General features: G+C 41.6%; 1 protein-coding gene across 4 annotated transcripts in view; it reads left to right on the top strand.

The window, feature by feature from the left end:
* The first annotated feature begins 331 nt into the window (after positions 1-331).
* The window catches only part of kif21b (kinesin family member 21B), a 64,148-nt gene continuing 47,821 nt past the window's right edge, over positions 332-16,658 (top strand). For all 4 annotated transcript variants that reach the window (XM_026935314.3, XM_053227008.1, XM_053227007.1 and 1 more), the window contains exon 1: positions 332-675. In XM_026935314.3, the coding sequence (XP_026791115.3) occupies positions 635-675 (41 nt within the window). In that variant the 5' untranslated portion in view covers positions 332-634. The remainder of the gene's footprint in view (positions 676-16,658) is intronic.

The following is a 16,658-nucleotide window of genomic DNA, read 5'->3' on the forward strand; positions in this document are numbered from 1 at the left end:
TTTCCCCATTTTTTTTTTGTTCTTTCATCCCTCTTAAACAGAAACAGACATCTCATTCCTCTTCAGCATTCCCTCTTTTGCCTCCAGCCCTTGTGTTTGCCCTCAGACCCTTTGGGTGGTGCCCTTTGACCTTTGACCCTGCCCCTCTGACTCATTCTCACTTTACAGCCGTTAAACGCGGCTCAGATGCTCTCGCGCGCTCTACAACTGCAGCTTGTCTCCTTTATGCTAATCTCTCCCTGGCGTCTAATTGGCCAATTATTGTTCAGTGGGCGGAGTTAGCTGGGCGCGTGTGTCTGGAAGGGTGTCAGTCGCTCGCGCTGTGCAAAGACACGCCCACTCCGCTGTGTGCAATGCGCGCAGAGGCTGTTCGGCCAGACTCCTGTCAGGACACTGCGAGGTGGATATGAAGACGGAATTTATGTTTGTTTTGTTTTTTGTTGTTAAACAGGGTTTAGAAGAGGGCAGTGGACAATGTGTGCGTTCGTGGAGCTGACCGTCGTTCCGACGTGAGCGACCAGGATGCCGTTGTTGTGCGTTTGTTAGGCACAACAACATCCTTTCTGCTGATAACAAACACACAAACTGACAGCTTTGACAGCTTTTACAGCCACAACAACAGCCAAAGGAAGCCATGGCGACACAGAACGACTGCTGTGTGAAAGTGTGCTTGAGGTAAGACTGCCTGGTTTGCAGTTAAAATGCTGCAGAATGAGCAGGAGGAGGAGGAGGAGGAGGAGGAGGAGAGGCGGTTTAGCTGGGTTTAACTGTCATTTCCTCTTTTGTGCGCGAGCTCTCTAAAAAGCAAGACTATGAGACCTGAGTGGCTTCACATGTGCTTTATAGAGTTTCACAGGCAAAGGTCGGTGGGTGAGGCAGATCTCATTGTAACACTAACACTGTGCTGACTTAAAGCACAATGTAGACTGACCTAAATGCATGCATGAGATCTACTCATGCACAATCTCAGGTGTGCCAGATCTCATCATGCCTTTCTTCTATTACCTTCACCTTCATCTTCACCTTCCATACTGAGGCATGTTTGCTGCAGGTTTTTGCAAGACGTCTAGATTTCTCACCAAATGAGCATGTCATTCATACATCTTTTGTATCCTTTGCTGAATCCTGCTAACTGCTCACTAGGAGAGATCAAGCCTTTCCTGAGAAATAATTTAGCACTGCACAATAAGCATGTTGTTGTATTTTAACATGAGTGTGAGCTGTAAAACTGTTACAGCAGGTCATAAAATTGTCTGATCAGAAGCAGTGCTGCAATGAAATCCTTGAACCTTTTTGTCTGGCCACTGGATCTTTTCCATCATAGGGAAGTAAGTGCAATTTAGTCTGGAGTAAAATGAGCTGTAATTGTCTTTAAAAGCCATGCATGACAGGCAGCTTGGTTACCCCAGGCTCTAACGCTACCCCCATCCCCAACGCCCGATCCCCCCCCAAACACACACACAATGTGTGGCTGCCTTTGTGCAAAGAGAAAAAAGAGAAAGCAATGTTTTCTGAAATGCAAAGAAAGGGCTGAACTACAACTGAGCTAGCTGATGGTTTTCATATTAGGAAATGAAGCTGCAGTTGCATGCTCGGTAATGAAAGGCGGTCGTGGTGGTGGTGGAGGTGTGGTGGTAGTGCGATCCGCAAGTCTGGGAGTCTGCTGCATGCCGTGGAGGTCACACCTGCACATGCAAGGGTGCTGCTGAGCAGATGAGGAGCTCACATGCTTGTCTCGGTGTGCCATGCTGCCAGTTTAAAGGCTTACGTCATCTTACACATGTGGCCAGGCTTTCTGTTCGTTCAGACACCTTGCAAGAAACCGTCTGTAACCCAAGGAACTATGGAGTTGCAGTGATCAGGCTGCAATAAGGACATATACAGTCCTTGTGTGCATCACACACACATTAATGATGCAGAGAAAGGCAGAAAGGCAGGCGTTTCCTTTTCTCTATGTCCACACCCTCAAGCCTTTGTATGTCAGTTTTCTTTTATTGACGTGACAATGGATAGGTTAGGTCCAAGATTGTAGTCGAGCCCTCTGATAAAGAAGAATGACATTCACTTTGTTCTCGCATCAGTCAAATTCTGCATTTTCCTCACACCCTGTATAGTTTTCCCCCCCGCAATCTGTCTTTTTCCTGCTTTTCTGTAATCGCCGTTAATGCCTGGAGTTGAAAGATTAATTTTCCTTACTGTGTATATTTATGTGTTCATTTCCTTGTGTCATCTACAGGCCATCCTTTGTTTTGTTCTCCTCCCACCTTCCCAAATTGTTGACTCATCAGCGCTGTTATGATTAGACGTGAATAGAAAATGTGTCCACAGAGCATTGCTGACGATTTTATCTATAAACCTTGACTTTGAGACTTTCGTACAGAAATGCTCTGGAGACTGGTGATAACTCCTATCTCATGCTTCCCCGGGGAAATATCGAGAATGTGTAATCATACGTGGCTAAATATAACTCCTTGTCTGCACTCAGATTTAGGTCTTATAGCAGACTCTGAGTGATGCCACATTTCAGTGAAAAATGTACGTCCTGTTTACATGTCCAGTCTGCTTCCTTCTGACATTGTTTGAACTCGGCCAGTCTGAGAGTTTGTTCTCTGGGGAAGGGGGTAGCTGGTTCTTGAGAGGTGAATTGTGTGGGAACCAGTCTCATAATAGTACGATTTATTAGACTGGCCTCCTTCCTCAAGACCGTGGGGTGAAGCGTGAATAACTCGGGCTTGTTAAGGTCTCCTCTTAAATAAAAACAAAGCGTCATGGTGAGTTTAAAGACCCGCTCTTTATTTACTTCTCATTGAAATCACATGTTGGGGCTGTTCGGACCCCTCAGAGGCAAAATTCTCGTTATAGAAGTTTTTTTTTTGGTCGTTGTTGTTGTTTCTGACTACGCAAGAAAATATAACCTTGAGCAATAGATCAGTGAAATGTAGCAGTGCCTTTGATGCAGTGTTGTCCTTCATCTTGCTTGTTTTGTGTCCTCCATGGTGCATTGCTTGCATAATTGTCCACTTGTGACAAGCACAAAAAGAATTTGAATCGGTACTTTAGCTCTAGAAAACAGTCAATAGAGCCTGAACAGCACTGAACTATTTTTTTGCAGTTTTCTTTTTTTGGTGCTAGTGTGGTTTAATTTTGGCTCGTGGCACAGTCTATTGTCTGCTGAAGTCTCTTCTTACAGCTCCATTAGCGATTTCAGACTGTGTGCTTAAACAGAATGACTTCCCCTCAGCCACGCGGGTCCGAGCCACTCCTTCCTGCTGCTTCCTGTTACTGCAGCGTTTAGAGACATCTCACCCACGCAAGGGGCACAGGATGTGCAGAGCCCGCCTTGGGTGTTCTGACAATTTACTCTGCCACAGGGCGAGTCAGGGCGACTGATGATACACGTTTGAGATAAAATAGGCCAGTGGTATTCACATCAAACAAAAGCCTTTTAGTATTAAAACCTGGTACATTAGAGTACTGGACCATTTTAGGTAGTGCAAAGCACTGCACAGGAAGTGAAGGTCAATGGGGTCACTGATGTTTTTACGACCTACTTATCTGCGCTAATCTGCTTTCCCGTAACATACAGCAGTCTTTCTGGCTCTTTGACGGGATAGTAGCAGCCATAACAATATTCGCAGCCGTACAGGCATCTCTTTTTAAAAAGCCTCTCTCCTCTCCTCGATGCTTTAAATGTAATGGAAGAACAGAAGAGGAAAGAGCACGCAAGCGACGAAGAGAAAGAGAGAGTCAATTGATAATGTCCTGCTTAGTTAATTAGATGCTGCTCCTTTTTCGACTCCATTGCCTGGCAGAATGAAAAGACTAGTTGTGTTTGAGATGAAAAGGGGAAGAGATCGGGTGGAGGGGAAGCAGGGGGGGGAGGGAAGGAGAGAAAGAGAAAAAGAGAGAAAGCAGGAAGTGTCTCTTTCTCTTTTGGTGTCGAAAGGGCGGTGGAGAAAAAAAAATAAACATTTAGCTCTCGCTTGAAGCAGACAAAGAGAGACATTTTGTTCATTTTAAGCGTGACATATATATATATATATATATATATATATATATATATATATATATATGTATATATATAGATATATGTATATATATAGATATATATATGTATATATATAGATATTGTGTGTGTGTGTGTGTGTGTGTCTGAGAGATCCAAAGATGTACAGCTGGTCTGCTTTTATAGTTTCCCTCACACAGCGACCAGTGGAGAAAAAGAGGGCACAAGGGACAAACAGTAAAAGACTTACTGATGTAGTGTGGAGCCAGGTGTCAAGCCCTCAGGAGACTAAACAGTCGCTGTATTTCTCACAGACACACACACACACACACTGAAATGATGCCAGAGAAAATAAGCATTAAGACAGTGAGTATATTATCATACATTTATACCAATAATCAAAAATAATCCACTTAAGGGTGGTTCCAGTTTGTGTCGTGCCGCATCACACAACCTCGGTGTGGGTTATTGTCCTATAACAGCACACCTCTCATTGTGTTATTGTGAATATATAAGCATCCAGAATGTTAGAGATGAATCTATACTTTACATTTTGTTCATTTGCTAAGATGAGAGCTGCTCACATATCCTTTACTCATCTTTCAGAATTACTCTTACTTTTCAAAAAGGCATTTTTAGAAATCTTCACCCTATAATCATCTCATCTCATGTCATCACTCATCATCTACAGAGGCCTGGGGTTTTTCTGCATAACTCATCTCTGAACTTTTTTTTTTTGGTTCAAAGTTTGATGAATATTTCAATGAAAGCTCATTTCTTGTAGATTTAAATACACATACCCGAGGCATTTTGCTGCTTCACGCTCCAGCAGGCTCTCTGCAGGGTGAAGAGATCTCGTCCCCCGCGCTCCAGCCATTTATTCAAGAACAGCTTCCACCTTCTACTGTGGTTTTTTTTTTTTTTTTTTTTTTTTTTTTTTCCCTCCCCAAATACAACCAACCCCCAGTGACCCTCTTTTTTTACTGTCCAGCTCAGGAGTTGTTGTAGAGGAACAATGAAGAGAATACAGGTAAGGCTTAGAGCCTTAGAGATGCAGGTTTGATTAATGACGCTGTGTGTCTATCATCAGAAACAGGGTTCTGGTAATGTCTCACACAGCTGGTAACTTGGGGTAACCAGCAGGTCATTAAGCCCCTTTTGTGCTATGAAGCTTAAACAGGGTTCTGTATTGTATTTGTGGGATTTTTCCGAATAAAGAGAAGTGGCTCAGATTCAGCGGTGCAGCTCTGTGGTGGGAAAAGTACCAATTAATGGAGTGAAAAATTGAACAAAAGCAAAAACTTTTAGACTTTAAGGTATCGGCACTATCCTGATAGATTAAAACATTATTCCTGTTGTGTTAAAATGATGCACAGGCACTGCTGCTTGACCAGACAGTCACAGTAAGAGCTAACCAGCTGACATTGACTGAAAGGAAAGCTCTTTAATGCTGATCAGTCACTGGCGGTGAGTACTTGAGCCCTAAACTGTCTCCTATACACCAATCAGTGTAGTGATCAGTGTGAAGGTCAGAGCTACGGTGTTCCAGATTAAAAAGCAAAACCTTTCAACAAATGCTATACGTTTGTTGGTCAGATCATACTGTGCCTGCCTGCCCCTGTTAGACTTAGCTAGAAGTTAAGTTTTAAGCTAGCTAGCTTAAAGTATAGTGTAGAAAACAATACTGCTTAAAATACTGGTTAAAATGTAGTGTAGAAAACAATACTGCTCCCAAATGTCCCAAATAAGGACCCTTACAAGCTGGGTGTCCTTTTGCAATCTTCGTGATGTTATCTCATGCACGAAAACACTAGCTACATTTAGGCAGTCTCTTTCTGAATGCATCCCAGGAGAAGAGACCACAAAATTACAAAAGGTATAACAAATTACACACTGAATATTGTCCTGGTACACTGGTCAATTTAATAGGAACATTTGTACGCCTGCCCATTCATTCAGTTATCTAATCAGCAAATCATGTATCAGCAGCTCAGTGCATGAAATCATGCAAATGCAGGTCAAGCGCTTCAGTTCACATAAACAGAATAGGGAATAAATGTGATTTTCGCACACAGCAGTCTGTAATGTTTACATAGAATTGTGCAAAAAAACAGCCATTGAGCAGAAATGCCTTGTTGATGAGAAAGGTCAGAGTAGAATGGCAAGTGTGGTGAGCAGAAGTTGACAGGAAGATGACTCAAATAACCACTCTTGACAACTGTGGTGAGCAGAAAGGCATTTCAGAAGGTGCAATGTGTCAAACCTTGAGATGGATGCACTAGAACAGCAGAAGACCACATCAAGTTCTAATCATGTCAGCCAAGAACAGGAATCTAGGGCCACAGTGAACTAAAGCTCATTGTGCTGCTGCCACATGAGTGACTGATTAGATAATTGCATAAATGAGCATGTTCCTAATAAAGTGGCCAGTGAGTGTATATTGCAAAATTTGCTTTTTAAAACATGCCTAAAGTGTGCATTCATAAATCGTTATCCCATTAATCTGTCAAGCATTAGGAGCGTGCACTGAGATGCTGATGGTGTTGTCGTTTCATTTTAAAGCCTCTAAAATCCCAGATCCGTTGATGTAGCTCAGACTCTCTCCTGCTTCCCATTTGCACAGAATGTCAGAAGTGACATCTAGAGAGCTATTTCTGTGTTTCACCATGTCTCTATTCTTTCTTTTTTCCTTATGCACACGCACAACCACTCAGTCGTGCACACACTAAACTCTCATTTCCATTGCATATGTGTGGCATTTAGTTAATTTACCCCAGAGATGGAAAGCGTGGAGAGGCGGATCGCATGCTAAAGCAGAGAAAAGATGAGTGAGATTAATTACTGTAACGTGTTCCTTAAAGCGTATGAATGCATGATGATTTAAGGTTAATGTGTTGATTAATGCCGACTCACATGGCAGTCACCTTAAAGAGGAATATTTGAATTGAACAGTTTTGTGCAGAGTAGTTATTTATTTATTTATTTATTTATTTTTTAAGGAATATGCTGCTATTTGGATTTATGACCCCATAATTGAAGACTTCTGTTTTCATTTTTTCTCCACTTCATCACTCACTGCAATTTGCTTTCTCCCTCTCATTATTTCTCTGTCTCTCTCTCTCTCTCTCTCTCTCTCTCACACACACACACACACACACGCAAACACACATGCTGTAGCGGCCTTCCTTGTTAGGCTGTGGAATGAGGAATTAACTTTTAAACTTGCATCCTTTTATTAATCCAAGTGAAAAACGTAAATCAGTCATGTCTGTAAATTTGTTTCATAATCCTACGGGAACAAAAAAATTCTCTCCAGCAATGAAGTGGTCAAAAAACTATATTCCCCCCACTTCTCCCCATCCAAACATTTGTCCTCCATACCCTCCCCCCCCCTCCAAAAAATCATGGCGTACATATTACCTTCACCCCCTCCGGTGCTGACCGCGCCTACATTTTTGGCTATCCTTACCCATAACATAAAAGTAGATACGTAAACAAATTCATACGCATGGCATAGTGGCATGCCTGCTTTTCTCTGCCAGTCTGACCTTGAAGTAGGCAGTGAGAAGAGCTAACTAAACCTGGCTGCTAGTTTCCTGAGGCTTCTTCTTTCATGTTAATGTATGATTGTGTGTAAACGTGTGCTTCTTCCTAATGCTTGCATGTTAGTTCCTTATTTTTTTATTTTTATTTTTTTGGATCATGTATTTCCATAAAATTGCTCTGTCTTGACGTGGTTACATGACGCCCGCTCATGTTTGGGTCTGTATCTGTCGTTTGTCAGCATTTTAGGCTAGGCCATGTGAAAGTAATCTTTTAATCTTCATATGGGCGAAGTGTATGTGTGTGTGTGTGTGTGTGTGTGTGTGTGTGTGTGCATAGAATAAGGCTGAATGAATTTCTGTTCGGTTTCTGGGAGGGATGGCATACTCTGTCTTTCCTGTCAATCAGGATGACACTTGCCAATCATTCGCCTCTGAGAGCTCACATATACGGAAGAGGGGAGATAGCGCTTTACTCGGATTGTGTTACGCTGCCCTGTGACGCCACATAAAGCAGTTTAAAAAGATGAGGTTAGTAGTAGCTGTGGTACAATAGGAGAAAGCTGGCTGGTAGGTGGGAATTGACAGGTGACCAAACTGGGTAGGAAAAGTGGGGCGGGGGGTGGGGAGTCATCATATCTGGCTAAATATCAGTAACAAAAACATTAGCGTGTAAATTAATATATTAAATAATAAGTAAAAGCAATGCGTAACGTTAAAGATGTCCCCACTTTGATTTTCTTAGCAGCACATTTTTCACCTTCTGTGATTTTTACAATACGAATACAAAGTGTAAGCGCTACTGTTCGTTCAGTCAGTAATGATATACAAGTATACATCTTCTGCTAAACAACTGTACAACTCCAGGAGCTGCTTTCTCAACCACACACACGCACACACACATTATCACGCCCACACTCCCACTCCAGTTTACCTCCCACACCCACTTTGCCACAGTATCCATAACACGCTTGACCTCATGTAATCTCTGCTCTGTCATTGTTTATTTAAGAGTCTATTATCCTGATGTTTTAAAGTTGCACTCCAGCTCCTCTCTCGTTCCCACACACCAACCAGCACATGACTACAATACACGCAGCGCTTTCTTTGGATCTTCATAATGGCTGTAATTCCATCCTGTAGGGCCCTCTGTGTAGGGATCGGCTGTGTAACGGACCTCTGGGAGTTGTAGGCAGGCTTAGTGTGCAGGAGAAGGGGCTCAGTCTTCTCACTGTACGGTTGATGGAAGGATGGACTCCTGTACTAAGTGACTTTTAAGATTATTACTTGTCCCACTGTACAGGAAACCAGTAAAATCTTGATCGATTTCTATAACAGACAGTGTGGTAGCGTGTGTTCTCCATGTCCTCGAATGATAGACATGTGATTAAAGAAAATGACTACATTCTGCTTCAATCAGCATGATCCAGGGACGCATAAACGCAAACATTCAAGTGATCTCGAGGTATTAAGGATATTTTTTGCTTAGTTTGGATTATGTTTTACTGTTGCCACTACCGAAGTTGTAGCTGTGCCATGAGTTTTTTCTTTTTTTTTTTCTTTTGCATAATCCTGTCCTCCCCTGCTATTGGTGGCTTTTAGATGACCGTCATAGCAGCGCTCACATTCTGAGATTTTAATAAAAATTCTCACAGAGGAAGAACTTTGTTGTTGTCGTCTGTCTTTGGTCACAGTGACACTAAATCGGTCGCATTAAGACTGCAATCTCAACTCATAACTGAGGAATTCTTTTATGTTGTGTGACTGCCAAATCTGGTCAAAATCTTACAGTGGCGATAAAGTACACGAGCGCTTGCATCAGGAGGAAATGCTGGAATAAATAAATAAAATGTTAGCATAATGGGGTTGAGCAAGTATACATGATCTCCTTTGTTGGTTTTACTCAGGAGAACAAGCCACTTACAAGTGTGTGCTAGCTATGTCTCATGTGTTCATGCACTCTGAGTGATGGATGCATGGAGTTGCAATCTAACAAAGTAGCTCGCAACTAGCGTCCTGCATGCTGATCAACTGCTGTCCTGTATAAGAGTTTATGACCGGAACTTATAAGCTATACTGCTCCATATGGACTAACTGGAAAAATGAAAAGCGTCTCCTCTTTCATCTTCTCTCACCTTTGCGTTGTCCTTGCTGTGACTGGGCAAAGCAGTGTGGCAGCCGTATGGGCAAGAGGCCCAGCCCCGTGCCAGACAAGGTGAACAAACAGCACGTCAGCCCTCTACACTCACTCCTCCCAACGTGCCCACCAACTGCCGTCCATTTAATCAGTCCAGTGAGCCGTCTGCCGGCTTTCTTCACTCCTCAGGGGCAAGAATGGACTCCCCAAAGGCGCAGGAGGAGTTGGCTGAGACAAACAAATGTCCACCGCGGATCAGATACAATATGAAGGCCTGTTGTGACCAGTCGTCTTGGCTGTGGTTGAGGAGGAGGAGGAGGAGGAGGAGGAGGTTGGTGATCATATGGCGTCTGCAGCAACAGACGTTGTCCTGTAGTCCCCACTGTTGGCCTGTGTGTGTGTGTGTGTGTGTGTGTGTGTATGTGTGTGTGTATGCAAAGTTGGCTGTAATTAATCTGGCTGTAACAATCACTCACAGCCAGATTAATTAAGCCCTAATGCTGCTGATATGCTTACACTGCAATGAACTGTCAGAGCATTTTCTATTTTTTATAATGCAGTGTGTCTTCTAAAACAGGACTTCTGCTGTACAGGGTATTCATGAGACCTCCTCTGTGTGTGTGTGTGTGTGTGTAAATGGAGCTGCTATTTATTTTTAGAAAAATCGATGTAATCAATAGTGTGGCACAGAGAGAAAAGTGACCATTATGCTAAAGGCCAAACTACTCGGCAATCATTTAGAGAGTCATTTCTCAGCGCTGTCACCAGTTCCTTGGCCCTCAGCCATTTATAATATAATAAGTGAAATCCTTTTTTGAGAGTATCTTGAAAGAAAACACCATCTTGATACATATGAAATATGTTTATATGGAAATATTTGTGATGTGCTTAGTGATTCTGGTGCTAGACTGTTGGTTGGTGCTATATTTTCATTATTCCTTTGAGAGGTTTGTGGTTGCTGCTGCATCGCCTTCTTTAGGTAGAGATGAATAGAGAGAAAACTCATAACTCAGAATTTCCGACCTCCGATTAAGGAAAACGAAAGAAAACACCCCCCTCAATGCGGACTACTCGTCAACTCAAACCCCGAGCTCAGCAAGTGACGTCAAATCAACTTGGCTGGTCTCAGCAGTATTTGTAAACAAAGCACCACGGGGGTTGAAAATGGCGTAATTCTGAGTTCCAACTTCCCATTTCTGGGGTAAATTGAAAGCAGCATAAATCTCACTGGCGTCATGATCAGCGGGTAGAACGGCATTGTGGGTAATGTAGGAAACTGTTAACCAAAGTGAAATAGACAAACATGAGGTTTAAAGAAACAAACAAATGAAACATCTTGGACACCACTGAACATCATATGTTAATTTTATAGATTCATATTCAAGTTGTTCAGGGTGGATTTTTTAAGACACATCATGGACTTTGACGTTGATGCTAAATAAATTAAAATGAGTATTATCATTGTTGCTGTTATTGTTATGCAATAGCTTTTGCCTCTTTCACATTATGATCAGCACTCAGCGATCGCTGTATCTGTTTTCATTCACAGAGAATCAGACACCATCTTTCCCATGTGACACGGCTTTAATAAACCGAACAATAACTCCCACTTTGAGGCTTGAGACAGATTTTATCAGTGCAGGATTGCAGGATATCAAGCTAACTTTTGTCCCTGTGCTCCAGTTACCATCGTGCAGTGATGTCACATGGCTTGATTGTTTTCTGTTTTGGGCAACGCAGTTGCAGTTAAAACAGGGGCCACTGCAGGAAGGCGACGGGGCAGCCCACCACGTCTATTCATTACCTGTCTGACCTATTTCCAGACGGCTCTGGGGAAAAAAACACAGAAAGAGTAGAAAGAGTGTGAAGGGGCCTGTTTGGATAGGTTTCCTTTCCTTCTCCTTTTTTTGATAAACTTGTAAGTAGCTTTGTTCCTTTTAAGATTTCATTGAAATGAAGACAACAGACTTTTAATATGTCGTTTTGGGTCCTGACCGGACGCATGGCTTCGCTGGGAGTCAGTGAGTGTAATGGCGAATGGGTTTTGCATAGAAAAAATGATCTCAATATTTATTGGACAGCGTGCTCTTTACTTGTCCTGCCCGGATGCATGGCTTCTCTATCTGATTGGGAGATCTTTCAAAAAAAAGTGGCTGAACCTCATACCCAACTGCCCATCATTGAAACAGTAATGAACATGACTGACATCTCAAACATATCTGCACCAGTCAGACTCGCAGAGTGCTCAGAGCTACAGCTGAATCCATAACAGTTTTACACCACTGTTATCTTGTTGTTTTATCTTAGTAATTGGTAAATATTGTAAATAAATTGTAACAATTAAGGTATGTTTGATTATTTGTGTATGTTTCCGAATTTTTTTTTTTGAAGGTCTAGCTAGCTAGGTCTCACTACCATTTCATTGAAATGTAGCTAGCTAGTTTTTAGCGCAACATTACGCGATGACACTCTACTAATTTTGTCGACCTGATTTTAGAAAATTGTTTTGACTACATTTCCATGAGGTGTGAGTTGATAAACTTTACGGAAACAACACACTTAGTAGTTACTGAATCACATCCTGTAAGACGAACAAGCGAATAATGAGCTGATGTTCATTTCGAGCCGTGATTGTGATATCGTAAAATGTTTACAATTCTGTTACAAAACAACTGTCACAATATTTTTGTCACATGGCCCACCCAGACTCTCTCCTGACACTGAAAACAGACGTAAGGTCAAGGGACACACACACACACACACACACACACACACACACACAAACACACATCACAAACGAACCCGGCCTGCACACATGCACATTCCAACACACCTTGCCATTTTAATTAGACCCGAGGGATTAAGGGCGACACACTATTTCTCTCTCACTCACTTACACGTACACACACACACACAGACACACACACACACCCAATGCAACACACTGCTGTTAATGAAATATTAAGGACAGTAGCGTAGTGGAGTGGAAAATTCCACACTGTGCCCCCCACCCGGGTCTCTGATTAGCAGCGCTTCCTGAACAGTTTGTCCCTCTCAGCTGGAGCCCACCTTCAAACAAACACACATGCACGCGCACACACACACACACACACACACACACACACACACACAGTCTGACACATTCTGCTTTTACATTAATTTGTATGATTGATAGACATGCTTCTGTGGAATGTGTATGTGTGTATATGTGTGTGTTTGTGTGTGTATGTGTGAGTTTCTAGGGAAGTTCAGAGGCAGATCTTTGCGTCATCATTGCAGTGTTTGTTTATGAGTGTGTGTGTTTGTGTGTGTGTGTGCATGAAAAAGCAAGGTGATTGTAATCGCAATTGTAATCTTTGCAACACATTTGTGTTATTGGCCTACATCAGGAGAGATATTATTTAATTATTTAGGAATATGTGAAAGAGAGAGAGAGAGGGCGTGAGAGAGAGAGGGAAAGTAGGAGTGAATGTGTATATAAGAGTGAGTAAGAAAAATTGAGTGGAGAAAGGGATTAGAATAATAATAATATTTGATGCAGGAAGATGATTAAGCATGATTTAACGGTGGACTATTCTTGCAGTAATGTTTTAATGCTCTGATGGATTAGTGAGAGGAATGGAGCGTGTTTGTGTGTGTGTGTGTGTGTGTGTGTGTGTGTGTGTGTGTGTGTGTGTGTGTGTGTGTGTGTGTGTAGTTCAGTGTGGGTGGAGATAGTGAGCAGACAAGGCTGTATATTTCTGCCAAAAATAATTTGAATTTAGTTGAATGATGGACAAGTAGGTTCAACAACCAGTTAGAAAATAAAATAAAACCAGAAGTTTTCAATTGGATTCTATGTTTAAATCGACTGGGAAGCTACAGAACTGCAGCAAAGGGCAGAGCCGTGTAGCTTCATGTGAACAGATGCCTCATTTCTGCTCTGTGGTTTTTTTTTTGTGTTGTTAAATGTGTAGATTAGCGGAGATAAGTGACTGGCCAGTTCTTATCAGTTCCCTTAGATTCTGTCTGTTTTTTGTCACCCTTAAAGCCAGTTTATACTTGATGCAGCAGCAATGGGACTGGATTTATTCACATACTCAGCTGCATACTTTATGTACATTTATGAAAGATTGAGAGTGACTTCCCTGTCTATCTGGTTTCCAAGTCAAACTGTGAAATGTTTAGCGAGTTCATATGCAGTTATTTTGGACAAAACTTTCCACTGTTGTTGTGACTGTTGTCATGAGCTGAGTCTCACATCAAAAACTCTGACTTTATATCTGCTTTACAAAAGCATTTACTGAACAGACCTTTCGGCTGGTTTTACACCACGTGTAGCGTTAATATGCGGACATGCACAAGCGATGTACAGAATGAACGCAGGAAATGCGTGGCAGCCATCTTCTGTCAGGAACGCCATGGTACATATTTTTTATGTACTTATAGCACCTGCAACACTTTTGCACTTTTTTGAACAAAATGTCTTATTGCAATTACAGATTTCTAACACATTTATAATTTATCTTGACTCAAATCTCACACGTGGACTGTGGAAACGTTTCTCTCAGAAATACAGTACATTACTCTGGGATTCTCTGAAGAGCATGAACGAGAGATGACACCCATTACACTTATACACACGTATACTACATGCTTATAGAATGAGCGGCTCTTGTCAAGCCGCGTCGGCTTACACACACGTCACGGAGGCTGCCCGCTGATTTAGGGATGATGCTTCAGAAAGTATATTATCATTCATCATTCATCATCTAATAAACATGTAAAGTTTTTTTTCCTTTTTAAGGCTTCTTTGCAATTAGTTTAGATTTTTTGCGACATTTTTATTGTGCTCGGATTCACATTGCAACAATTTTCAAGCGCACCAATATAAAAATAAATAAATAAAACAGTTAAACAATAAAACAGCTGTGATTTTCACGCTTCTGATTTCACGCTTCTGATTAGTGCGACCAATGAGATCTACTCAGTATTATATCTAAACCATAATTCTTTACATCACTAACCTTAGAGATTTTTAGCAATGACGCTGATAGCCCACGGTTCTACTACAGCAAAAACCTTGGGTTTGACATGCTCTCCAAAACATGAGTTTTTTTGAATTAGGATTATATTTACACCACATAACAGCACTATTCCTTTAGAAGATTCTGAGAAATTTGATCAGACACTTATAATTTAATCCATTTTTCTGAAGATATGATATATTCATACTGCTCGCAATAACACCCAAACCCAAAGCCATCACAGTGAGTCAACTTTAATATCATAATACAATCACAAACTCTTCCTCTGAGATTAGATATTTTCTAATGCATAAAAATGCATAAAGCAATATTGTTTTTTTTTTTTTTTTTTTTTTTTTTTTTTGCTCAACACACTGTCAAATACCCAAACGATGCTTAGCGAGTTTGGTTTCCATGGCTACAGCATGAACACAGATTTATTTCCGGTCCCTGTAGCCGTCCCTACAGCCATCGTTGCTTTCCTGTTGACGAGACAAAAACTGATTGAAAGTCAGCATGAGCAGTAAATGAGGCAGCAAAAAAAAAAATAATCTGTTTGTAGCAGTTTCTTGATGGAACAAAATGATGCACCCTGACAAACTGACATTCATGCCTAGTTTTAAAGACTGGAAAGCAGCGATGCCTTAAAGACACTGTGATCTCAGTCCTCTAGTGCTATTACTGCAGAAAGGGTTAAACGAAACAATCAGTACAGACCTTCTCTGGACCATTAGATGAATATTATGAGCTTTGCCAACTTTCCTTAGCCATTACTGCTAGTGCCCTCTTTTAATTTACTGCTGCACTGGTACACTAATAATACCAGAGGAGTGAAACGCAGCACTGATTGTACACCGTGTGCACATCTAAGAGACTGCGCCAAGAATAAAAGTCCTCTCGGGCACTCTGCCCAAAAACCAGGCAAGATTGATTGTCCATTTGGCTTTGGAGCACTGCTTTACTGCGAGTGAGGCAGGAGTCGTGTGTGAATGTGTGAGAGAGAGATGGTGCTTGCCACCATGTTATGACATTACGATGCTGTAATGTGATTCTGATGATTGGTGTCTGTGCAGAAGCCAAGTGTGTGTGTGTGTGTGTGTGTGTGTGTGTGTGTGTGTGTTTGCCTCCTGTGGTTATTGCTGATTTGTCAGCAGGTGAATAAGACAGAATGCTCATTTCAGACGGGATTTATTTTGCATCCTCCTAATTCAGTCCTCCAGACATGAGAGTTTTATCAAGGAAGAAATACATAAAAAATATTACAGATATCATATATAGAACATAGTCCTGTCCGAATAGGGCAGAATATGTGCGTTTGTGAGGGTACATATATATAAATATATATATATATATATATATATATATATATATATGTGTGTTGTATAGATGTATCAAAGACGTGTTATAAACTGTAATTCTGTTATGACACGATTATTGAAACGGTACACCAGTATTCAGCAGAATGCAGGGAAAGTAGCACTCACACACACTCCTCATACCTGTATCTGGTGAGCCATGTTCTGAAAGGAATTGTGGGCCGTGTGCAAATCCTTAACATGCTCATGCAAATCCACTGGGTGCTAAATAGAGATAACAGTCCAAGAGCCAGCGGCAAAGAGAGCAAGAATCCACTCAGCTCTAGAGAGCCTTTACCGTGTAAAATATTTTTTCTCTCTAAATTTTCCTATAACCAAAGCATCAAGGTAGCATCAGGTCGATTGTATTAGAGGGAAATATGATTGGTATCACACCACATTTCCATTTAGGAGAGATTATGAATGCGAGAGCTTTTGTTGCTTTTGCTGAAACCTGTGTGCCTCAAAGTTCAGCGTTCGGAGATGCTTTTTTGCTCACTACGGTTGTAAAGAGTGGTTATTTAACTTACCGTAGCTTTGTGTCAGCTCAAACCCGTCTGAGTTCAGACATCTCTCATCAGCAAGGTGTTACTTTCCACAGAACTGCTATTC

This window comes from Pangasianodon hypophthalmus, chromosome 20, assembly GCF_027358585.1.
Source record: "Pangasianodon hypophthalmus isolate fPanHyp1 chromosome 20, fPanHyp1.pri, whole genome shotgun sequence".
NCBI lineage: Eukaryota > Metazoa > Chordata > Actinopteri > Siluriformes > Pangasiidae > Pangasianodon > Pangasianodon hypophthalmus.